Raw genomic sequence first — 25,889 nt, 5'->3', positions numbered from 1 at the left:
AAAATTAAACTTTTTTTCAAGTAATAAGCTTTCGTTTGGTATTCCTTTTTTTGTAATGACAAATTTTTTTACTACCACGTCTTAATGCTTCGACCTTAAAAAGTCTGTTTATGTTTAAGTTACTTTTTTACAAAATATTTTATTCGCAAACATCGACAGTAAGAATGAATTAATCTATAGAGCTTTATGAACAATAATATACTTTTTAATAATATAGCTTCAAAATTATAAAACAAATAAGTGAGGATAATAAAACACAACAATTAAAAAAATAAATTTTAATTTATTTTTTTTATAGAGTACATTAAAAATGAAAAAAAAAAGACAAGATACTAAGCTTTTAACTGAGATATAAAAAGTAATTCTTTTTTTTACTAAAATATTTAAAATAATAGTTAATAAATAATAAATGAAACATCAAAATTAGAATTATTTTTAATAGAATAAGTCTTGCTTCAATGACTTTTTATTTCCTAAATACGTTAAGATTTTTTTTTGGCATAAACACAAGAAATTAAATATGAATCCTCATGTCTGTGTTCAGTAGTTGAGTTTTTTTCCAGTTTTCTTGAAAATATTTGAAAATCTAGCTCGTATTACTTTTTCACTTCTGTCTGCAAGACTATTATATTTTTTTAAAGCATTTCTTATCTCTTTGGCATCAGGATATCTTTTTGCATCTATATGCTTTTGAAAAGCTTTTTCAAAATCCTGTTTCTCTTCCAAACTCCATGAAGATCTGTTTGAAAAATCTGGAAAAATTGAGAAATAGAATGTACATTAGGTAATAAAATGTTACTTTTGTAATTTCCAAGACATTATTTAAATATAATTTTTCAAAGACAACTGAGGTATTAAACCAAATTATTTAAATATAGCTTGGTATTATTTTTAATAATTAAAATCTCTAACATTTGATAGTGATTTTCTTACACGTATTATCAAAAAATCTATGGCATAAACAATGGATCCCAAAAGTGAATTACTAAATAACTGTTCATAGTAACAATAAGGCGAATTTCTGCATTTGTTGCCAAAAAAAGCAATATCAACTAACACTGCGAATAAATATCAGTTAGAAGAATAATAAGAACCAACTAATGAGAAATAAAAATTTAAAAAGTACACGAATGGAAACATATCTTTAGGAAAAACTCGATTATTCTGTTGAAAATAGAAATATTATACTCCAAAAATGAACAAATTTCAATAATAACATGTTTAATTCATAAGCACGAAACACTTTTATTAGGCAGAGTGAAAATAAAAAAAACACAAACAGGATATGCATACATTTAAATAATAAAACACTGGCTAGACTGACAAGAATTATAAAAGGAGTAATACATGTAAAATGGATAAGATTATAATGAAAAATATGACAGTAAAGTAAGGGCTTCGGACTTTATTAAGTTGATTAACGTTATGTTACTTTGTATTATTATTATAAAAAATGATTTTAACTCAACACTATTTATTATCCTTTCCTTAGAGATAAGGTAGAGTCGAATAGAATATTTCTTAACTTCGAGTATTAATTGAAACTGAGATGATAAGAGTACATGCTATGAATAACTGTAAATAAAACTTGTTAAAAAGTTATAAAAAAATTTGTTTAACTTAACGAAAATATTGTTAAGATAAAAGGTTAATTACGTAAGTAGAGCTGATGAACACTAATATCACTGCCTAATCAAGCCAGACTTATACATTGCGTTAAATATACCACTAAATTATGCTACTTTAAAATAAATGCTTAAAATATCATATGTGTATTAAAATAGTTAGATAATTTTTATACTATACATAATAATGATAACGATAAAAGTGATGTCAAAAATAAATATAAAAATAAAAGTAATAGCAATGATAATAATTATGATGATGATAATCATGATAATAATGATAATAATAGTAACAATAATAATACTGATAATGGTAGTGGTAATGACAATAATAACGATAATAGTACTGGTAATAGTTAAGGTAATAATAATGATAATTGTTATGATGATGGTGATGATGATGATCATGATCCTAATAATGACAATGATAATGATAATAATTATGATAATTTTAATAATGATGACGTTGATGACTATTATGATGATGATAATAATGATAATGATGATGATGACGACGATGATGATGACGATGATGATGATCATGGTGATGATGATGATGATGACGATAATGATGACGATGATAATGATGATGATATTTTATTTATATAGATTATTTTATTACAAAGATTATTGCTTATGATTTCTATAAAGTTAATGTATCGAAAATAATAATTGATTATTCCTTACCTTTTTTTTTTGTTGCTTGTTGGTTGATTTTCTTTTTTTGGAACATCTTTCTGTTACTGTGTTTTTCAATTTCTTCTATGGGGTCATCAAGCATCTCAGTACTTTCCTGATAACTTTGTTCATCAGCATTTTCTAAGCGTGTATTAGTGTGCACTGAATCTAAGAACTTAGTCACTTCTGTGTCATCCTTATCAATTGGCTGCTTGTACCTGCTGTTATGTACTTTTTCTGAATGCCCCATATGTTTTGACAAAAACTTGGGATCTTGCCCATGGTTTACTGCTGAGTTGAGCGTAGCCAGTTGTTTCCTGAGCTTTGTACCTCTGATTGTTCCATCATCTATTTCTTTAAAATTATCAGAACATTCTTTACTTAATTTTGACATGATTTCACACAGTTTAACATGTTTGCATACGTTGTCACCATCATCAGGTACTGCAAACAAGTAAGGATTTTTTGGATTGATATTGAACAATGCTCGATACTTTACGATTAAATTTAGACACTCCTCGTTTTCTTGAGAGACATACAAGCTTCCACTGCCATCAGATCTTTTACCTTGTATATCAATTCTGACGTATTTTAGTCTTTGCTTCTGTTCTTCTTTGGAAAGAAGTTTAAAAAACTCGTTGCATGGGTCAGCTTTTTTAGCTTTTAAAAAGTCTTTTAATAATGTTTTACCGACTTTACCAGCTCGTCGACGATTATAAGTCAGGACTCGAGCACTAGTTGTTTGTATTATATTCAAGTAGTGTTCATAACTAGTACCACCTGATTTAAAGTGCTCAATACTATAAGAACGCTTGAGTTCCAAGTAATTTTTAAATGTAAGAACATCATCTGATGTTGGTAATTTAGATTCATCCTGATGTCTCCAGCTTTCTTTTCTGGATAAGTTTGCAATGTACGATACTTGGAGCTCAACGTCGTCTTCAAATACAAGTTCAAAGCTTTGAACAGTTTTAACTTTTTGTTCATTTTCTTGGATTGTATATTGATGTTTTAAGATTTTAATACACTTGCGTATGAGCATAGGTAAAGTTTCCGCGTTATAAATAATAGCAAATCGGTTTTCCTTGCTATCATGTTCACAAACTTCGTTTATACCTTCAAGCATCGTTGGCCAGAACATAGGTCTAAAAGCTTCACTAAATTCAGGAATGGTTTTATCAATTACTTTCATAGCAGCCCATAACTTAGCAAGTAAACGCATATGCCCTCTAACGTAAGGCTGCTGATCTATATCTCTGTACCTTAGAGCAAACTTATTAGCGTACATTATAATAAGCCAGTCAAATCTTGCAGTTAGTCCAATTGGATCGGTTCTTAATTTTGGTAAAATATTATTACGAACTATTTCACTGGCATCAGCGTGGCATAAGCCCATTTGTCGTTTTGATAAAGTTAGAACTTGTCTACTTTTAGTACTTTCTAACTCTCCACCATGTTTGCGACGAACATGGTCTCGCAAACTACATGCTGATATCATCGCTGGGCAATATGGACATATCATTTTTAACGGCACTTGAATATTTCCAGCCTTTTTGTTAGAACGATTTTCCAATGTACTATTTGATTTATTTCCCTGTTCAGAGCTTAAATGAAGCTGATTGTCAATATCTACGTTATTTCCTAAATCACTATTTGATGTTCCAAGAGTGGGCTTAGCTACTTTTTTTGAGGACGGATTTTTGACTCTTTCTCTACGTACGCAGATAACGTAGCCGTTAGGATTTATTGTTTTATTGCGATTGTAATAATCGTTTCCTTTCAAACGAATTTGTTCAAACATTACTCTTCGGGCTCTTTTTGCCTCAATCGTCAATGGTTTTATCGCAGCTATTCGTTTTACTTCGTCTACTTCCGCATGATGCGTCATTAAATGCCTATCTAAGCGATTTTGCAGCTCTTTGCAATAAATGCAAAAGTTTTTTTTGTAGTAATATTTTCCTCCCTCTGTTGAAGGGGGGATAATTTGTTGCATTCCCATACAAGGAGGTAATGTAACCATCTCTGTAGTTGTAGCGTCACTTGGTTCTACATTTGTCAAAGGTACTACAACAGATTCTTGATCATTTTTTTTCTTTCTTTTTGAAACTACTTCAGAACACTTTTTTTCTGAGTTTTCGTCCTTTTGTCCATCACAGCTGTCATTTTCAGAGTCATTGTATTCCTCTATGTTTAATTCCTCATCTGAAGGTTCATATTCTGACTCATCTACTGATTCCACAAATTCATCACTATCATACATTTTGTACGATTTTTTTGATTGTGGTGATTTTTGCTTTGATGATCTTAAATTACTTTTGTTGTTCGTAGTCATATTTTTGATTTTATGCTTTTCTGGAAATCTGTTAGACTCAAGTCTTTTTTTTGGCCAAGATTCTTCCTCTTCGCTTTCATAAGTGCTTTCATGCTGTATTTTCCGTTTTAAGCCATTATAGACTGCTTTATTTAATAATTTATTGTCGTTGCTATTACTTTCATCTATTTGTAAACTTTTTTCTGAGCTTAGGTTAATATCTGGGTCACTGATTTCTTGACCTAAAGTAAAGTACAATAAAATAAGTAAATTATAGGAATTATTTGTGTATATGACTTAAAGTTACATAAATATTATTTTAAGTTTTACACACTGGATAAACTTATGGTTTTGTGCTTTGTTCCAAAATATTTATCTTAAAATAATTTTAAAAACTCACGGCTTAAGCATAGTAATGATTGTGGAGAACCAGAACCATTATCCTTCTTGGTCAACGGAGATAAATGTAAGTTGTTAAAATCAACTAAATCCTGACGTATAGTTTCAGTATCCATCGCTGAAATAATAATGATCGAGTAAAGTAGGTAAAATATTCAGGTATGATTATTAGATACATATTGTGTAACATATTAGCATATTCGAGAGTTATTGGTTCAATGTGAAAAAAATCCTAATTTATGTTAAAAAAAAAAAAAAAATTTCTGAATATGCAAGAGAGTTAACCAGTTAATGTAGAGGAAGGTGTACTAATTTTTAAATTTTATTCTAATAAACAAAAAATCTTTTTTTTTAAACTGAAGTTGAGGATTAAAAAAATTTTACACTTGTAGCAAACGTTACTAGAACTGAAATAAGTTGCTATTTTACTCCATTTAGAATTATAAAACACATCGTAGATTTTGTATTATATCTAAATATGTACGAGTTTCACTTACAGTAACTCAAATGTTGTTATTATATATAATGAAGTTGATAAAACAGTTTTATATAGCAGAAACAATGATTATTATTCTTATCAGCTTATCCCATTATAAAAGTTTACAAAAAAACGCTTATATAATAATGTGCAGTTATTAAAAGATGAAAATGTTCGAAGTAGACACAATAAAGAAAGAATTGAGATCTTAAAACTTGAGCATAGAAATTTTGACTCTAAATAATTTAGAATATGTTTCATGTCAAGTATGCAATAAGCATATTAAATAGGGCCTTATATACATAATACTTACATCTTCTATCTTCTTTCAATGTATCAGATACTAATAAACGGTTATTTGTGGTGATTTTTTTTTCAATGCACGGTACCACCTCCATTGTATTATAATCTGCATATTCTGTATCATGTTTGTTGCTGTCGTTTATTTTTCCATCATTAAAAAGTTCATCAATAGTTTTTAAAGTATCGTCAACACTTATTAATTCATCTTCATCGTCAGTGTCTTCTCTGACATAAATTACTATGTTCTCATTTTTATCTATTAAACTTGAAAGGTCCAAAATGTCATTGGACCGTAAGGATTTTCGTGTAATTAATTTTGGTTCTGTAAAAGTAATAAATGTTGTAACAATTTTAGTTCAAAATAAATAAACAAAAATCGTATTCGTCTTAATATTTTAAAAAACATTGTACTACTTAATTAAGACAAAAAATGTAAAAATTAACGAAATTTACTATGTGCAAAGGTAAAATACTGTAAGGACATTAAAATCAATTAAATTATCAAGTTTAATTAAACTAGAAACAAGGTACAAGTGGTAGCTACCTTAATTGACATAGTTGACAAAAATATTCAACAAGTAGGTACCCTACCCTCAAACTGATTACAACCTCTTTTTGGGAGAATCTTAAGTACGTTTTACGGGGTCTAGAGAAAGATATTTTATTGTTGTTAAATTAATCCATGTTAAGACTAGCCAAATTTTATAAGAAGTCAAAGAAAAGTACTGCTTATTAAAAAAAATCAATTTTATTTTTTTAATGCATTTTTTCAGTAAGCCATTGTAAAATAGAACGAAAAAAGTTTTGACACTTTTTATTGCGCTCATAGAGTAAAAAAATAAATGTACACTAATTATTCTAAAAAGATGAAAGACAACCTGACGTAAAAAAAAAAGTTAGATTTTCCAAGATAAGCTAGCCAAGTCACGTTTTTTGTTATTTCACTTGTGATCCCTCGACACCTGACGTTAATCTTCTGATATTAAAGACCTCTTATTACCCCCTTGAAATATATTCAGATCTCTCGCTGTACTTTAATAATATTTTCTGTTATTTTCCCCTCACTCCGTAAAATATTCAAAACCACCGTTGATTATTGGCTGTATACAGTTGTCTTAGTTCTTACGTAGTATTTCGATACATAAAAAGGCACATTGGCATAATACTTAAAAAACGTAATTGTTATATAGCAAAATATTAAATTTAAAGTACACAATTTTTCATATTCAAATGCGGTATAAAGATTTTTTTTTTATATAGATAGATAATAATAAAAGTAAAGATTGATTTTAAGTACTATCAAAAGATCTACTCGAGTACTATTATCAAAATAAGCTTATTTATAAAATTTTATACTAAAACATAATAAAATTATTTTCAAATTTATTACAAAATTTTATATGAAAACAAATTGAATTTACTTATACGTTATTTTAATCATAACTAGTACAATAAAATTATTTTACTACACAAATTAATATATCAAGCTCCTAATTATCTCTTATTGCGCCTATTATTTAATATTATATTAATCGAATTAACGCATTTTTAAGGTTATTAAGCTAATTATGAAAAATAAACTGCTTTGGCTGGGGCTTTATTTTATAATCTTAAATTTGAGCTGATAAGGGGTTGGCTTGCGGATCATGGAGAGGGGCGAAGCCGTTTTAGTATGTATGTTCATATATGCACTATTTATAGGAAACATATTTTTATTTATATACTTGGTATACATTAAATACGCCGTCATCTTTTAGGCACACCAGCATCACTACTTTTTTGGTACACCTACATCGTATTGCCCTTTAGTTGCAGAGAATAAGGAGAAAATATCGCAAGAATCAAGAACAAAAATACGTTTATAGTGTGAATATTATTTTCTATTAAACAAAAATACAACCGATTTTAAGTAAACGTAAACTTATTGTAAGAGCGACAGTTTTAAATGAAAAAGGTAGTTCTAGAGGTGTATACCAATAAATATATGTCGATTTATTAATTACAAGAAAAAAAATTGAAAACCTAAAATACTACGCTGAGAGGAAAAAAAATAATGGGCCAAAAAAATAAAAATCTGAGATGAACTTTATGACAAAAGATGAATAACTAAATGATAAATTTGAAGCAACCTTAACATTATTAACTTACTACTTTAAATATCAACAAATTCTTTAGATTTGTACAGTACCTGGCTCGCTCACAACTGTTGGATGCTCTGTTTTATCAGTTAGAGTATCAAAAGATCCATTTATAGCAACGGTTATATCATGGTTGATTGGCTCCATCATTTGTAGAATTTGTAAATTGCATTCACTTGATAACGATACATCATCTCGCTCATCTATACTACAATTTGGTAGTGGATCAAAATCCTCAATTCCTCTGATGTTATACCCTTTAAATTTATTTGCTTCATGTATTACATCAGTTGGCAATTGCCAATTAATATTTGATTTACAAATAATCAAAGGACTTCTGAGGTAATCTACAGTCGATATAGAATCGTGCTTGCTTAACTCAGAGTCTGAAACAAACAGTTATAATTTAAAGTTATATTTATAGCATATCAAGCAGTTAAAATTCATTAAAAAATTGATAATTATTAAAAAAGTATAAAATGTTAATTTGAGCCAGATATCTAATAAGTTTCTTAAACTATATTTCGAGTATTATTTTTTAGAAAGTTACAGACATTTTTTTTACAATTTTTGGAAAAGAAGATTTTTATTGGCGAAAATAAGTTCCTTATCAGCTTATGAATTTTATGTGAAATTAACATTTTAAACATTAATACAAACAGTGACAAACAGTGATACGACGATTCAAGTAAAAGTTTTGTAGTAAATATCATTAAGATCAGTATGTGCGTCTGCACATTCAATCTTAGTTAATGAAAACGAAGGGCATACAGCAAATTGTTAAATAAATATACAAATTTAGAGAATTTTACTTATGAAAGGTAATTAAATTTTTTAAAACCCAAAAAGGCAGACATTAATAATCACATGAATGAAAAAAAAAGGCACAAAGACTTTATTACAAACTTTAATACAGGATTTGTATTATATTATACAGGTTGAAAAATAATAAAAAGAAGAAGTTATAACCATGGTAACTGTACTTTTAGAAGTAGCGTGAATAATTTTGTGAAGGCTTATATAGGAAAGATAAAGGCAAGATATAGTACAAACCCAATCGTGAGCAGTCTACGAACCTGAATGTTTAAGCCCTGAAAGAAAAAAAATTGACAGCAATTTCAGAGGGTTTGCATAGATAACACATTGACGGACTACAAGTTTGTGAATGCTGATGAACCAAAATTATTTTGTAAAATTCAAAATTTTGACAGGAAAGAAGCAAGTTATATACACCATTTACTGTAGAGTAAACCAATATGGACCCAAATTTTATACTGTCTAGAACCATACTTCTGCAGACTTAAACAACATGCCTGTGCATCTTTTGGCAGATAATGAAAAAAAAGTATGGAACTTATGGACATGAGAACGGTGTTAAAAAAATATCTTTTTGGAGTCCAATAAATAAACTGCAGTCTACAGATAAAAAATGAGATAATAATACAATAAATATGCTTAAAAATAGTGGTCTATATAATAGGGCATGATAACATTGAAATTTTTTTTTAATAGATCAAAAATAAGAAGACTTTTTTAAGTGAAGCAATATACACTGGAGAAAAAATCGTAGGCCAGATGGAAATGTAAAAAATAAAATATTAGTTAGTAAGAAACAGACGAACAATTAAAAATTATAACATAAAAATAGAAGAGACTTACTATGTGAGCGAGTAATATTGATAAAATGTGTACATAAAAATGGTTTTTGCAGATAAGCGATACACTAAAAAGATATAAAGTAATTGTATTGTTAGAGTGTTATAGTACTGTACTTGACCTAAGCAATGAATTTTTAATTCTTAATTTTTGCAGCCTAACCTACTACTGAGCTACCATGGTTTTTAATGATATATTGATATGTACATAGTTGTTTAGTGAAACTTTAAGTTTATTCACGTCTTATACAATAAAGCTCAATTAGCTGAAATTAAGCATGACAGCTTCAATCGTATTTTACATCAGCGATTTTTTTTTTTTTTTTTTCATTCTGCTTAAAATTTACTAAGCAATAAATAAGAATGATGTAGTAGCAACGATTCTACGATGACCTCTCCAGAAAATTCCGTATGTAACCTGAAAATTCTGTACTTTAATTTTTAAATCTGTAGTGTTCCATCTCCCGAAATTTTCTAACAATATTTCAGTGCTAAAGTAACTACAACTTATTTCTTAAAGAATTTCTGTGAATAATAGAATAATGTAAAAACTCTCTTACACACAGCTACGTGCTTTTGCACTATGTGTACAGTCTGTACAGATAGTGGCATCCATCGGACAAATCTGACTGACTCTTACCCCTCTGCCCAAATTACCTTCTTAATGGTGTTTTTTAAAAATAAATGATTGATAGATCAGAAATACTAATAAAATGGTGTGCATATGGTCTACAATAATTTCATGTTATGTATACTTATATAAATAGACTGGAGTTAAATAAATTTGTCAAAAAGTTACAATAATAATTTTGCTGCATATAGTAAATACGCTATAAAAAATATTTTCCAACATATTTCAATTAAGTACACAGCTTTTTTTATGTCATTTTAATTTAAGTGTTGCGTTCAAAATTTTAAGCTCCTACTCTAAAAAATTTTGTTCATTAATTATTCTGACACGAAACTGTGTGAGTAAGATCTTTTGATAGGATAACATCAAATCCAGCTGAGAAGGATAACTTTCTTTCTTGACATAGATTAAGAATAAACTACGTAGGACTGTCAGTGAGTTGATAAAATTGTTTATGTAAACTTTGCCTTATAATGATTAAAAAAATCATAGCATTTAATTATAATCTACAAGCTTTTAAGTGTTAGTTAAAGATAAAGTGTATTACAAGAGAAAATTTTTAAAAGCAAAGCAGCATACAATTTATTCTTAAGTATGAAATATTACTTATAACAACATTTTTAATGTTAATGTTACTTCACTTTACATAACAGAAAAAACTGCTACATCCTTATGGGAGGTCATACGATTGTCAATTTATACGTACGGCTGAGATTGTAGCATAAATCATCTCCGATTAAGAGACATATAAAATTGAATAGTTAAACAGTTAAGACTTAAATATATCTAAGTACTTTAGTTTGTTAAAAATTAAAAAAACATGCAAAAAACATAAAAATTACTCAACATTATCAAAGTATTTACTTTACCTGTTTTGCTCTCAACTGTCGAATTTTCTGTTTCATTTGCAGTAGTTCTTATGGATGCTTTAGTTAAAGTAGTAGCATCGTTATTTAGCAGCTCTAGTGTTTGAATATTAGGCAAATTATGTTCACTTCCTAATGAAACATCATTACTATTTTTTTCAATACTACAAGTTAATGGTTCAAATTCCTCTATCTCATTTATGTTAAAATCTTCGAATTCAGCAATGCGTGTAGTATTATTGGGGAATGTCATTTTGAGATGACAATTGACAATTAAAAGGCTTTTTGCATGATGTAGACTCTAGAAAGAGTCACTAATCTGAAAGAAATATTTATTTTGTAATATACCTGTACAATATTTTAAGCAGTAGATACTATTTCAAAAAAAAAATAAAAAAAGGTTGTGAAAATTTAACTTGTGGCAGATCTCTTAAAAATTTTAAAATTTTGTATTCTCGTATTTTAGTGAATACAGAAATACTTGTTATAAAGTATTCTTTGAGCACATTTCAAACTATTTACTTTGAGAAAGACTTATTTTTATTATTAATTTTGAATGTTAATACAATATCACAACACATTTGCTTTGTCTAGTAAGCTTTATTGTCAAACTACTTACGTAAAGATCAATATGTTTAAGCCCGCATTATGATTTTAACAACAAATCCCATTAAATTTGATAAACTCATCGAACAAGCAATGAATATCAAAAGATAGTTTTCTGTATACTTTATTCTTCGTATATTGAACCTTTTGGACTAATTTATCATTATATTGTATTGTTATTAAATAAAAATTTGTGTTATATTAACGTATATAATAATTATTATTTATATTATTTAAATTATTTATTGCAAATCATCTTTGAAAAAATGAACAAAAAAGAAATAGAAAAATGGACCAAATAACAGGCGTGCAAAATAGCAATTAAGTTTTTATTTTTAAGGTTTATTTAATTGTCGACGAGAAAAATAAAAAAAGCTTTAAAAAATAAGTAATACAACTCAGATTTGAGACAGTAATATTATTTATCTTCCCAACAAATATTGTCGATTTTTATTCGTGTTTTTCATTTTTTTTTTCTGAAAATTAGTTGGATTCTATTTATTAAATTACGGCAATAAATGATTTTATGATGAATTAGTTACAGTTTGAAGATATTTACATCATTTGCTACAAATCTTCATTATCATTCAATACAAATAATACATATGAACTTAACGTTTCAGTTAATGATAATTCATAGAAGTTACTTTTATTTTTCTTAACCATACACCGTGCTACTCATAATGACGAAACAATAGTTACAAATAATAACTATGAGCAAATATTTAATTTTATTCTTAGTCCTTAATCTGGATTTTTTATTAATTATTATCAGTTATGTCCATTATCAACAATTATTCACTAATTTTATTTTATTTGGAAAAGTTAACAGAAATGTCGCAACACGCATCTAATGAAATTAGTCGAGAATGAAAAAATTCAGAATGCAAAAAATAAGATTCTAGAAACTTTTAATAGTATTTTTTTACTCATAATAAATCAAAGGGTCACCGAAACAAATTTTTTTTTAAGTGTTGTTTTTCAAAGATATTGAAAAATGTCTGAACTAGATCATTTCTAATAAATATATATTTATTAGAGACCACAAAGTCTACTCTTTAAGTTACTTGTAAATCTATATTTATTGTTTCTTAAGGTCGTTTTAAGTCGATTTATTCACTTGCTAAAATAAACTAATCTTGTACATGCTTGAAGTAAACATAAATTTTTTCAGTATTGTTTGCTAGCCAAATCTTTAACAAAAATATTTCTGAAATCGCATTATCTAACAATGCTCTTATAGGCAAAACCGATTTTTCAGCCTTTTTTAAACAAATTTTAACGCTAGAGATTAATTTAAAATGAAAAAATAGTTTAAATCGAAAGCTTAATTTTCAAGGAAGACTCGTACTAATAAATATGCTTCTTATCAGTAATTTGGAAAAAGAATCTGTGCAAACATCAACAAAGGTACGAGCAGGTCTTATTCTGAGTATATAGGAGAGAGCCAAGCATCGTCTGCTATCAACTAGTCTTTGTACATGCAGCGAGAAGTCTTTACAAAATTGCTTCTGGAATTTATTAAACTAGAAGTCATGATCTTAGACTTGGCACAGTTTTTCTTCAGACCTTTAACTCCAATGCTGTGCAAAAATCGTAGTTTATCAAAAATTCATAACAAACTTTTGTTGATGAATTTGGAGTCTCATACTTTTTTACGTTATTTTTTATCATTTACACAATATGTTTTAAAGTTTTTTTACTTGAACCATCGGAAAAAAGCTGCTTTAAAGTATGTACCGTAATTTTATCATAACATTAAACGGATTGAGCTTCGAGTACTGACGAGTTAAGCACAATTATATTAACCATGATACAGTAGAAAGACGTTTTTACCCACGGTGAGAATAATTTACTTCAACACGGTGTCTTGCGAAAGCCCCTACACACCTACTAGATTTGGTGTTATCCCAATGATAATGCTGACAGCTGATTTATTATCATTAAATTAGACCTGGATAAAACTTTTCATTTTGAAAATTTGAGACAGCCCAGTCTGTAGGGAATTCTGTAGGAATGGCTGCAGTGGAGTGTGCAGGACTTTGAAGCAATATACTTGCAGTAAAATCTACAGGAAATTCCGTAGAAAAGTCTGTACATAAGTCTAAATGTGAGGCTGCAGAATAATTTGGTAGGGGTTGGATTACTAACTTTTTTAAAATAGATATTTAAATAGCCTACTGATGCATGGGCTTTAAAAAACAAAGATCAATAACTTTTTAATAAGAATTTTTATAATAAAAGTACTTTACAAAGAACTTTAAATTTATATATATGGGCACTAACTGCATGAAGCCCAAAAAAGCAACATGATTAGGACTTTTTAAAAATAAAAATGTAAATACTGTTGTTTCCAAAGCTAAAGAGGTACAATAAATCCTTTGAAAAACTGTAACTAAAAGTTTTCTCTAATTTAATACCTCAACATGTTACCATGAAACCTTCGTTAATCTCTATTATATCGTGCACAGATGTGCAAGCATCTGGTTGTTGTATCTTTTTGTTGTCAATATTATAAGACTTCTGTGTTACCTAAAAATTTGAGCTTTGCAGAAAGTGATAAAATAAAACAAAAGTCTACGTTTTACTTCTAAATCCATCCAAAGAAAGAAATTTGAAAAAATTGAAACATAGATTCAGATTACTGCACTACTTGATGTGTACCTGATATTTTAACACCGTTTTTAATATATTTATAACAAGCTAAAACTAAAATTTTAATTCATCTACGTTATAAATGAACAAGTAAAAATAACACTTTTTTTTTAACTGGGAGAGCACTTCAAAATCAGCAGACATACATAAAGTATTAAACCAGTCTATATCTTAAAATTAGATTCATACACAGAATTTTATTTTGATAAATTCAAATGTGAGATGCACACTACCACGACATTTAGATTGTTATTTCTATTAGAATATTTTTCAGGTATAATAGTCTTTAAGTGAACACAACAAATCCGGCACTTAATAATAGATAGTATTTTACTGGGTAAGATTTTTAACGCTTGTGATAACAAATCTGGACACATCTTATGAAGCAATTGCTCATTAGTCAGTACCAGCTGCAGAATAGTTATTACATTTTTTTTTAACTTTGAGGATAATTTGAACTCAGCAAACACAGATAAAATGCATTTGAAATACTCAACTTCGTTGTCATCTTCGTTGTTGAGTCTTCAAAAAGAAGTTTCATAAAACTCAGGTTTAAGTAAATTTAAGTTTCTCAGATATCCATGTAGTTCAACACTGATTTGGTGCTCACTTATGTTTTGCGTATGCATGCAACTACATGCGGGCTCACAAGCTGGTGTGGGGGATACATATTCTAAAACAATCTTATAACTACTTTATCTTAAAATACCTGTTGAGCTATAGATTCCCCCTTTAACAGAAATGGTAAATAATTAATGAAAAAATTCTTATAGATCTGGATAACCTTCAACACGTTGATCTTTTTTTTCAAATCCCATTTTAGTGATGTGTTGAAAAAAACATTTTATAATTCATATTTTCTGGACCCGTACTTTTTTCACTCATAAACTTTTATACAACACAGTAAGATTATCGATTCTCTAATATTAAAATCAATTTTACACCAATACAAGCTTTAATTATTTGCAAATTAAACTTTCATTCAGTGTTACTGAAAGAGCAGTTGTATAAATTATTAAGAATATCAAATGAGAAAAATTGAAACTAATCATAAATTATGGTGTTGCATTCGTTAAATGTATATTTAATAGCGCTGTATAGTATTTATAAAATGAATTTATTTTAACAAAATAAGAAAACACGTGTGGTTGATTAACACAATGTTTCTACTTTCACAACCTTTTGAGCGACGTTACCATGAAGTTACCTTTTTTAAAAAGAAATATTAATACTATAATTACTTACATTACCAACTTGCTCGATGAATGCAGTGGTCATTCATTACCTTATTAATTACGAAAAATGAAAAAGGTTATTCTATTCTTAATTTAACATAAAGACTTCATGTAGGTGTAAAAAAAAAAAGACAAAAGACTATGCCAGATCCCGCACTTACGATAAAACGCCTTTTGGCGGCTTTCGGGTTAGGGTTTGGGTAGTTTCACCATAAACATATAAAGTAAAGAGATCTTCTTACATAACATAAAGGGCATAACGGCAGGGCTGGCCATGGTAACATGAAATGGAGATTGTGATTAGAGCAAGGAACGAGGGAATAATGGGAATAATATGAATATGAGCGAGGATAAGCGACATGAGCATAAACTCTTAAAAATATTAGGCTAACAGCCAGTGGTGAGTAAACGGGTCGGCGACATTGTGCTCCAAACTAGATTAGTGCTTTTTTGCCGTCCGGTTGGCTCGAGCAGACTTTGAGAATGAGTATACAATAAACACATATATGGATAGAGTACATATAAAAATGGTACGATTTTCTCAAACAGCCAAGAGATTGCGCTACTAATCCCAATTCCTTACAAGTCCGTAAGTCGCGTGCGAGAAAAGTATCTGACTTGTATGTAGATACATTATACCACGCACGCGGATTGCGGATGCAGCAACAGCTGGACAGTCCGCGCACGCGGAGCACCCACTTTAGAGCAGCTTCGTACCGCGTATACGCAGATTGCGGATGCAGCAACAGTGGAAGAGTCCGCGCACGCGGAACTCAATACTTATGTAGATACCTTATACCGCGTACGTGGATAGCGGATGCAGCAACAGTAGGAGAGTCTGCGGTACGATGCTGCTCTAAAGTGGGTGCTCCGCGTTCGCAGACTTCCACCAGCTGTTGCTGCATCCGCAATCCACGTACGCGGTATAAGGTATCTACATAGGTATTGAGTTCCGCGTGCGCGGACTCTCCCACTGTTGCTGCATCCACATTTCCGCAATCTGCGTATATGCGGTACGAAGCTGCTCTAAAGTGGGTGCTCCACGTGCGCGGACTGTCCAGCTGTTGCTGCATCCGCAATCTGCGTACGCGGTACAAGACACCCATATACGAGTCAGATACTTCTCGCGCGCGACTTACGGACTTGTAAGGAATTGGGATCAGTAGCGCAATCTCTTGGCTGTTTGAGAAAATCGTACCATTTTTATATGTACTCTATCCATCTATGTGTTTATTGTATACTCGTTCTCAAAATCTGCTCAAGCCAACCTGACACCCCTCAACCCCTGACAGCAAAAAAGCACCAATCTAGTTTGGGGCACAATGTCGCCGACCCGAGTAAACGACACAAAGTCCCATTTTTCTACATATTATACATGGTACGCGTATAATGGCTCTGTTCGGAAATGATACGTTGGTTAAGTATTAAGTTGGTACCTACCCCCACCCTGGCTTAACTAACTGACCGTGCGTTCGCACATGTAAGCAATAGTTAATCAGCTGATCACATTTTGGCGCACTTTAAGCGCTTTTAAGGTTAAAGAGAGGACTTGAAAGCCTCAAAGTGCGCCAAAACGTGACCAGCTGATTAACTATTGTTTACATATGCGAAGGCACGGTCAGTTAGTTAAGCCAGGGTGGGGGTAGGTACCAACCAAAAACTTAACCAACGCATCATTTCCGAACAGAGCCAATATGTCATTTATGTCTTTTATATAATAAATGACGCGTTATCTAGGAGTTATTTTCCAAACCAAAAAACTGCGGGAACACGAAAATTAAATTGACAATGATGGTAGAGTTTTTAATAATGGCTGATGAAAAGTTAGCATCGATTAATTATAAATACTAAATAATTATAAAATTTTGTAAATTTAAACCATGCAGTAAACAAAAATATAAACAAATGCTGGACCTAGCAAATGCGCTATTGCCACAACAACAGTTTTTCACTTGTAATCAGCGATGCCAAAAGAGGTACCGAACGTAAACGCGAAATTCAAACAGGCTATACGCCCAATTCTACAACAACCAAAGTACTTTAACCCAACAACCCAGTGCGTGCGTGGATCAATCCGCAGTAACTAAATACGTTTTACTACGGACGATTGCTTAATAAATAATTGATACCCCAAGCACCTAACCCCCAAAAACCCAATACTGTTTACTATACTGTCTGCATTATTATTAAATAATGAAAATGATTCATTCCCTTGATCAATGAATTAATCATGAAATAACAAGCGCCTAATCCCCAATGACCCAACAGGCTTTGCTGTCTGTCCTGTTTATTCTGTAATTTATTAATAAATTAATTAACAGTGAGCCTGTGCAAGACAACTTATTTTTAAAATAAATAAATAAATCAAATCCCCAGCGCTTGATCCCCAGAAACCAAATAGGCTCTACTGTCTGTACTGTTTATTAAAGAATTACCTAATAAACCGTCAGACATTAGAGCCTATTAAGATTCTGGGGATTAAGCACTTGGGATTTTTTTTTATTTATTTATTTTAATGATGTGTGGTCTTGCACGGGCTCACAGTTAATTGATTTATTGATAAATCACCAAATAAACGGTTCAGACAGTTGAACCTATCGGGTTATTGGGAATTAGGCACTTGGTATTTCATGATTAATTCATTAATCAAGGGAATGAATCATATTCATTACTTAATAATAATGCAGAGAGTAGAGCGTATTGGGTTGTTGGGGATTAGGTGCTTAGGGTATTAATTATTTATTAAGCAATTGTCTGAAGTAAAACGTGTTTAGTTACTGAGAATTGATCCACGCCCGCACTGGGTTGTTGGGTTAAAGTGCTTGGGTTGTTGTGGAATTAAGCGTATAGCCTGTTTAAATTTAACGCTTACGTTCGGTAGCACTTTTGACATCGCTGCTTGTAATTAAAGTTAACTAGTGAACTCCCGCGCATAATTTAGTACGAGTAATGAATACGCGTATGTTAAAAACTTAATAATTTCGTACAGTAATTTATATCAATTTATGACACATCGTCAATATATTTTTTGACATTGTGTAAGATACCTACCCACCACTGCTAACAGCTCAACACATAATTCCGAAAAAGTATATTTATACATTATAATGCTTGTTCCACTTATTTCTGCTCACACTAGAAATCGCATAAGAAACTAACACTGAGCTGACGTAGAAGTAGTATAACCATTTATGTTGGTGTCTGCCAATCAGTACTCTTAACAGTGGCACCCAAATAAGCGTGAAGTTCAAATTGGCTATATGGAGCAAGACGTAAAAACCCAGATAACATGACAGTATATCATACGTAATAAATTAATAAATAAACCCCAAGCTATTTAACCCAATAACCCGGTGAGCCTACTGGTCGCTTTGTTATTAAATAAATAAATTAGATAACAAGCGCCATTCACCACACAACCCAGAGCGCTTTCTGGTCGCTTTGTTATTAAATAAATGAATCAAAAAATACAAGCGCCAATCACCACACAACCCGGGGCACTAACTGGCCGCTTTGTTAATTAATATAATAAATAAAATAACAAAAGCACCAATCACCACACAACCCGGGGCGCTTACTGGCCACTTTGTTTATTAATTAAAAAAATTATTAACGCAAGTGCCAATCACCACACAACCCGGGGCGCTTACTGGCCACTTTGTTTATTAATTAAAAAAATTATTAACGCAAGTGCCAATCGCCACATAACCCGGAGCGCTTACTGGCCGCTTTGTTCAATAGTATAATAAATTCAAAGTTATTAATTAACAAAGGGACTAGTAAGGGCCCCAGGTTGCCTGGTAATGGGCCTTTGTGTTATTTTATTTATTTTGTTAATTAACAATGCGACCAGTAAGCGCCCCGAGTTGTGTGGTGATTTGCACTTGTGGTATTTTGATTATTTTATTAGTAAACAAAGTGGCCAGTAAGCACCCTGGGTCGTGTGGTAATTGGCGCTTGTGTAATTTTATTTATTATATTAAGGAACAAAGTGACTAGTAAGCGCCCCAGGTTGTGTGGGGATTGGTGCTTGCGTTATTTTATTTATTATTTTAATTTACAAAGCGGCCAGTAAGCGCTCCGGGTTGTGTGGTGATTGGCACTTGTGTTATTTAATTTATTTCATCAATTAACCAAGTGACTAGTAAGCGCCCCGGGTTGTGTGGTGATTGGCACTTGCGTTAATCATTTTGTTCATTAATAAACAAAGTGGTCAGTAATCGCCCTGGGTTGTGTGGTGATTGGTGCTTTTGTTATTTTATTTATTATTTTAATTAACAAAGCGGCCAGTAAGCGCTCCGGGTTGTGTGGTGATTGGCGCTTGTGTTATTTAATTTATGTATTTAATAACAAAGCGACCAGTAGGCTCACCGGGTTATTGGGTAGAATAGCTTGGGGTTTATTTATTAATTTATTACGTGTGATATACTGTCTTATTATCTGGGTTTTCACGTCTTGCTCCATATAGCCAATTTGAACTTCGCGCTTCTTTGGGTGCCACTGTCAAGAGCACTGACTGCCAATGCTACTAGTATAAGTAGATATGGTGGTGTTCGCCAAAATTAGTAGTATAACTATATAAGGCTGTTTAGTCGCGGTGGCACAACGAAAGAGTTGCAGTTCCGTCGATCTCCGAGGTTAAGCATCATTTGGCGTGGTTAACACTTGGATGAGTGACCGTTCAAGACTCGCCGTTTCGCCTGCGCTGTTGAACCTCATGGGGTCGATTAACTGCTTCTCTGTTGCATCGTCAACTTGAGTATAGGTGTGATTGAGTTGGCTTTGGTATTTATACGTATGAACTATAAACATCTGGTCTTAACTCAGGTGCACCAATGGCTCAAAAATACGATCTTTGTGTAAAAAAGCCATGTCTGAGCTTACGGGCAATGATGAATAATAAAAAAAAACTTTATATGGAGGTGTCTATTAGCACAAGTAGTAAAACTTCATATGGTATTCAACTCTTGTTTGCTATCTGCTGGAACTTAGATAAAACAGCACAAACATTTAACAAAAATTGATGCCTACATGGGATAACCTGTATATCTTGCACCGTAACCGCTTAACCACTTATAAGCAGGCGGAGTAGTCAAGCTTGTGTAAAAAAAGGGGGTAGACAAAAGCAGACTGTCTTTCTCTTTTACACACACGTGGAATGAGTGCCGTGGGCTAGGGGCACGGTCACAAAGACGGAGGATAGGCAACGTTGCACATATACGTAGTCATATAGAAAATAGACTGCTTATCAGCAGCTGAAAATAGTGAAGCTTATAGACATATAAGAAAAATAGACTGCTTGTTCTTATGTACTGCGCTGAAGCACCAGTAGAGGGAGACACAACATCGAACGTGGGTATCTGTCTCTCTTGAACATTACCAAAGGTGAGAATATGCGAGAGAGACAGATACCCAAGTTCGATGTTGTGTCTCCTTCTACTTGTGCTTTAACGCCGTACATAAGAACGAGCAGTCTATTTTTCTTAAACGTCTATGGTGAAGCTCACGTAGAAAGAGAGGGAGCACAGGCAGGACGACGAAGTAGAGACATCAGTGCATACTTCTACCTGTGCCTTTACGATCCAACTCTGTGAGTGTGCGAGAGAGAAAGATTGACTGCCTTCGTCTTCCCTTTCTTCATACGTAAGCTTTACTACCCCAGCTGCTAATAGAGTCTATTTTGTAGTTTTATTACGCGCCGTGGGACTGCACCCCAAGTGACCCCTACGTATAAACTCTCTTTCTATACGAGCCACACAGGGGTCTGATCGGGGCATTCGATTTCTCGCAAAAGTAAGCATTTTTGTCGATTATCGGCGATAATTCCTAAACTGCACATGCGCATTATCGTTATTTTTGGTTATTCCATAGGGATTATCAAAAATAATTCTTACTTTTGCAAGATATCGAATGCCCCGATCAGACCCCTGCTGATGATCGATCGAGGCATGCGATATATCGCGATATATCGAGAGAGTGTAGTGGTCGGAGAGCGTTACTGGAATACACCCCAAAAGACGCCAATCTCCTTAGACTTGGATCTGATCGGGGCTTTCGATATCTCGCTTAAGGAAACATTTTTTTTGACAATCCTTAGACTGCGCGTGCGCTTAACCATTATTTTTATGGAAAAATGGTTGACTCAGCGATGGGATATAGTTACGGCCAGATTTGGGAATTCTCTAGGACCCAACCTCTCTGACGTGGAAATTACTAGATCAAAAAAAAAAGAGTCCCGAAGGTGACGCGCAAGATTCAAATAAGGTCCAATAACACAAGCATCCATCACCTGATGACCCGGGGCGCTTACTGGCAACTCTTTTGAATGAATAATTATTAAAAAATAACACAAGTGCCTATCACCTCATGACCCGGGGCGCTTACTGGCCACTCTGTTAAATAAATAATTATCATAATAACACAAGAGCCTATCACCCAATAACCCAGGGTGCTTAATGGCCACACTTTTAAATCAATAATTATTAATAAATAACACAAGCGCCTATCACCTGATGACCCGGGGCACTTACTGGCCACTCTGTTAAATAAATAATTATTAATAACACAAGCGCCTATCACCTGATGACCCAGGGCGCTTACTGGCAACTCTTTTAAACGAATAATCATTAATAAATAACACAAGCGCCTATCATGTGATGACCTGGGGCGCTTACTGGCCACTCTGTTAAATAAATAATTATTATTAACACAAGCGCCTATCACCCCATAACCCGGGGCGCTTAATGGCCACACTTTTAAATCAATAATTATTAATAAATAACACAAGCGCCTATCACCTGATGACCTGGGGCGCTTACTGGCCGCTCTTTTAAATGAATAATTATTAATAAATAACACAAGCGCCTATCATCTGATGACCCGGGGCACTTACTGGCCACTCTGTTGAATAAATAATTATTAATAACACAAGCGCCTATCACCCAATAACCCAAGGCGCTTACTGGCCACTCTTTTAAATAAATAATTATTAGTAAATAACACAAGCAACTATCACTTGATGACTCAGGGCGCTTACTGGCCGCTCTTTTAAATGAATAATTTTTAATAAATAACACAAGCGCCTATCACCCAATAACCCAAGAAGCTTACTGGCCACTCTTTTAAATAAATAATTATTAATAAATAACACAAGCGCCTATCACCTAATGACCCGGGGCGCTTACTGGCAACTCTTTTAAACGAATAATCAATAATAAATAACACAAGCGCCTATCATCTGATGACCTGGGGCGCTTACTGGCCACTCTGTTAAATAAATAATTATTATTAACACAAGCGCCTATCACCCCATAACCCGGGGCGCTTAATGGCCACACTTTTAAATCAATAATTATTAATAAATAACACAAGCGCCTATCACCTGATGACCTGGGGCGCTTACTGGCCGCTCTTTTAAATGAATAATTATTAATAAATAACACAAGCGCCTATCATCTGATGACCCGGGGCACTTACTGGCCACTCTGTTGAATAAATAATTATTAATAACACAAGCGCCTATCACCCAATAACCCAAGGCGCTTACTGGCCACTTTTTTAAATAAATAATTATTAGTAAATAACACAAGCAACTATTACTTGATGACTCAGGGCGCTTACTGGCCGCTCTTTTAAATGAATAATTATTAATAAATAACACAAGCGCCTATCACCCAATAACCCAAGAAGCTTACTGGCCACACTTTTAAATCAATAATTATTAATAAATAACACAAGCGCCTATCACCTAATAACTCGGGGCGCTTACTGGCCACACTTTTAAATCAATAATTATTAATAAATAACACAAGCGCCTATCACCTGATGACCCGGGGCACTTACTGGCCACTCTGTTAAATAAATAATCATTAATAACACAAGCGCCTGTCACCTGATGACCCGGGGCGCCTAATGGCCACACTTTTAAATCAATAATTATTAATAAATAACACAAGCGCCTATCACCGTATTACCTGGGGGGCTAATTGCAAATCTAGTTAATAAATAATTATTCATAAATATGTCAAGCACCTTCTTCCTGATGATCCAGGACACTTATTTGCAACACTATTAAATGATAAAAAGTTGATCGATAACATATTAAACATATCACAATTTTGATTGCCTATCTAGTACGACAAAGTTCTTTTTAATTGGCGCTCTTGTAATTACTTGATAATTTAGTATTCAATAGTAGCCAGTGAGTACCCGGGGTCATTATGTGATAGGCGCTTGTGTTATTTTAATAATTATTTATTTAACAGAGTGGCCAGTAAGCGCCCCGGGTCATCAGGTGATAGGCTCTTGTGTTATTATAATAATTATTTATTCAACAGAGTGGCCAGTAAGCGCCCCGGGTTATTAGGTGATAAGTGCTTGTGTTATTAATAATTATTTATTTAAAAGAGTGGCCAGTAAGCGCCCCGGGTTATTGGGTGATAGGTGCTTGTGTTATTAATATTTATTTATTCAACAGAGTGGCCAGTAAGCGCCCCGGGTCATCAGGTGATAGGCTCTTGTGTTATTGGACCTTATTTGAATCTCGCGCGTCACCTTCAGTACTATTTTTTTTTTGATCTAGTGATTTCCCACGTCAGAGAGGTTGGGTCCTAGAGAATTCTTAAATCTGGCCGGAAGTATATCCCATCGCTGGCCGTTGACTGTATGCGCAGTTCAGGAGTTATCGAAAAAAAATTTAATTTAAGCGATATATCGAAAGCCACGATCAGACCCGTGCATTAAAAATAGGTTAATGTCACGTTTCATCTTATTCTCGATATATCGAATACCTTGATTGATCCCCTGCAGCTGCAGCTGCTAATAAGTGGTGTATTCCTTATATGCCTTTGTATTCCATATAGGCATATTTTGTATGAAATATTTGTGCTGTTTCATTCAAGTTCCAGCAAATGGTGAATGAAAATTAAATACTATATATATATATAGTACTTGTATGAACGAACATTACCATATATAGTTATACCACTAGTGTTGGTGAATATCACAATTTGTAGTTATACTACTAGTGATGGCAAGCACCACCATATATAGTTATACTTCTACGTCTGCTAAGTGTTCGTTTCCTATGCGACACCTAGTGCGAGAAAGTGCACGTGACACAAAATGTTTACAAAAATTTACAGTCGGCAATAAAGGCAATATGACATATGACCATCTGTACGTTTTACACCGTGTAACAGAAGCTAGTGGAGATGTGTATATGTATACGTGTAAATCAGTGTTTTCCTTTCTGGTGCTTCTTTCACCTATGCAGTCTTAAAATAGCGTCTTCAGTTACACTTCTTTACACCCACCTAATCTGTATCCTATAACAGTAGGTCTAGGGACAGTGTGGTAGATGTGGGAGCTTTCCCGATTAGATGAGAGTGGGTTTAAGGGAGTGTGCCTGAAGATGCCATTTTGGGGGCCGTATAGTGTGTGAAGTAGTGGAGAAGAAAACACAGTATACGCATATACATATTCGCTGTGTGCATAACATGAAACAGTGCCCTTATTGGAGCTAAACGATAGCTTTTGCATAATAGTAGTATATCCATATATTTAACTAAAGTATATAGTGTAGTACATGTAAAGCCATAGAGGTATAAGAATAGAGGGGAAAAGCGCTATACTAGCCCATTAGCGGCAGCGACAGCATAACTAAGTGTAACGGGGCATCTGTCCTTGTTGCCAAAGCCACGTTATTGGCTACTTCTTCGTCCTGAATCCTACAGTTGATTCAATCTCATGTATGACTCGACCAATAACATAACTGCCAGACAAAGACAGATGCCTCGTTACGTAGCGAATTCTGCTGTCGCATATCACGCCCCCTTTTCTCCTCTATTCTTATACCTCTATGTGTAAAGCTATACTAACACACAGGCTATCGTTTAGTTCCGATGAGGGCGCTGTTCTAATGATATGCTTACAGCAAAGATACATCTCTACTTGGTTTGTTATTTTCCCAGTTAGTCCCCCAAAATGGTGAAGCCCATCGGTGACTTTCGGACACTTCGGCCACACTCTCTCATACCCACTTTACATTGAACCTGCCATATTTAGGACAAACACGCACACAATTTTAATTAACTAATAGCTGACTCAGAATCTTATGTCTGTGAGCTTAATAAGCTTGAGTAAGTGTCATCGGATTGTATGAGTCATGGGAGTAAAATGCATAGATTTACAGTTTCTGTGCTAGAGTTCTAAACATGGCGCCATATTGCCACACTGTTCTTCGCATAGACATATAATAAATACAAACCACGGTGTAAGATAAGACAGGTGGTCTGAAGGACCACCTCTA

The 25,889-nt window shown here is 32.7% G+C and overlaps 1 protein-coding gene across 1 annotated transcript; it reads right to left on the bottom strand.

Moving 5' to 3' along the window:
* Nucleotides 1-486: 486 nt before the first annotated feature.
* Nucleotides 487-25,889, bottom strand: LOC149374723 (uncharacterized). The gene is made up of 7 exons (XM_089592285.1): nucleotides 25,848-25,889; nucleotides 11,088-11,403; nucleotides 7,983-8,189; nucleotides 5,805-6,116; nucleotides 5,015-5,131; nucleotides 2,313-4,856; nucleotides 487-752 (listed from the first exon to the last, which is right to left on the bottom strand). The coding sequence occupies exons 2-7, from the start codon at nucleotides 11,335-11,337 to the stop codon at nucleotides 541-543; spliced, it is 3,642 nt and encodes a 1,213-aa protein (XP_089448411.1). The 5' UTR covers nucleotides 11,338-11,403; nucleotides 25,848-25,889; the 3' UTR covers nucleotides 487-540.

The sequence above is a fragment of the Copidosoma floridanum genome, unplaced genomic scaffold (assembly GCF_036245765.1).
Source record: "Copidosoma floridanum isolate Cflo_tuat_1 unplaced genomic scaffold, Cflo_Japanese_pri ptg000015l, whole genome shotgun sequence".
Lineage (NCBI taxonomy): Eukaryota > Metazoa > Arthropoda > Insecta > Hymenoptera > Encyrtidae > Copidosoma > Copidosoma floridanum.
This window is presented reverse-complemented; position numbering and strand designations above follow the sequence as displayed.

Excerpts from the sequence above, each read along its gene's own strand:
- LOC149374723 (XM_089592285.1), bottom strand. The coding sequence starts at position 11,337 with ATGACATTCCCCAATAATACTACACGCATTGCTGAATTCGAAGATTTT. Across the intron at positions 8,190-11,087 it reads GACAGTTGAGAGCAAAACAG|GGTATAACATCAGAGGAATT; the intron begins GTAAAGTAAATA and ends ATAAATTTAAAG. Across the intron at positions 4,857-5,014 it reads ATCATTACTATGCTTAAGCC|GTCAAGAAATCAGTGACCCA; the intron begins GTGAGTTTTTAA and ends ACTTTACTTTAG.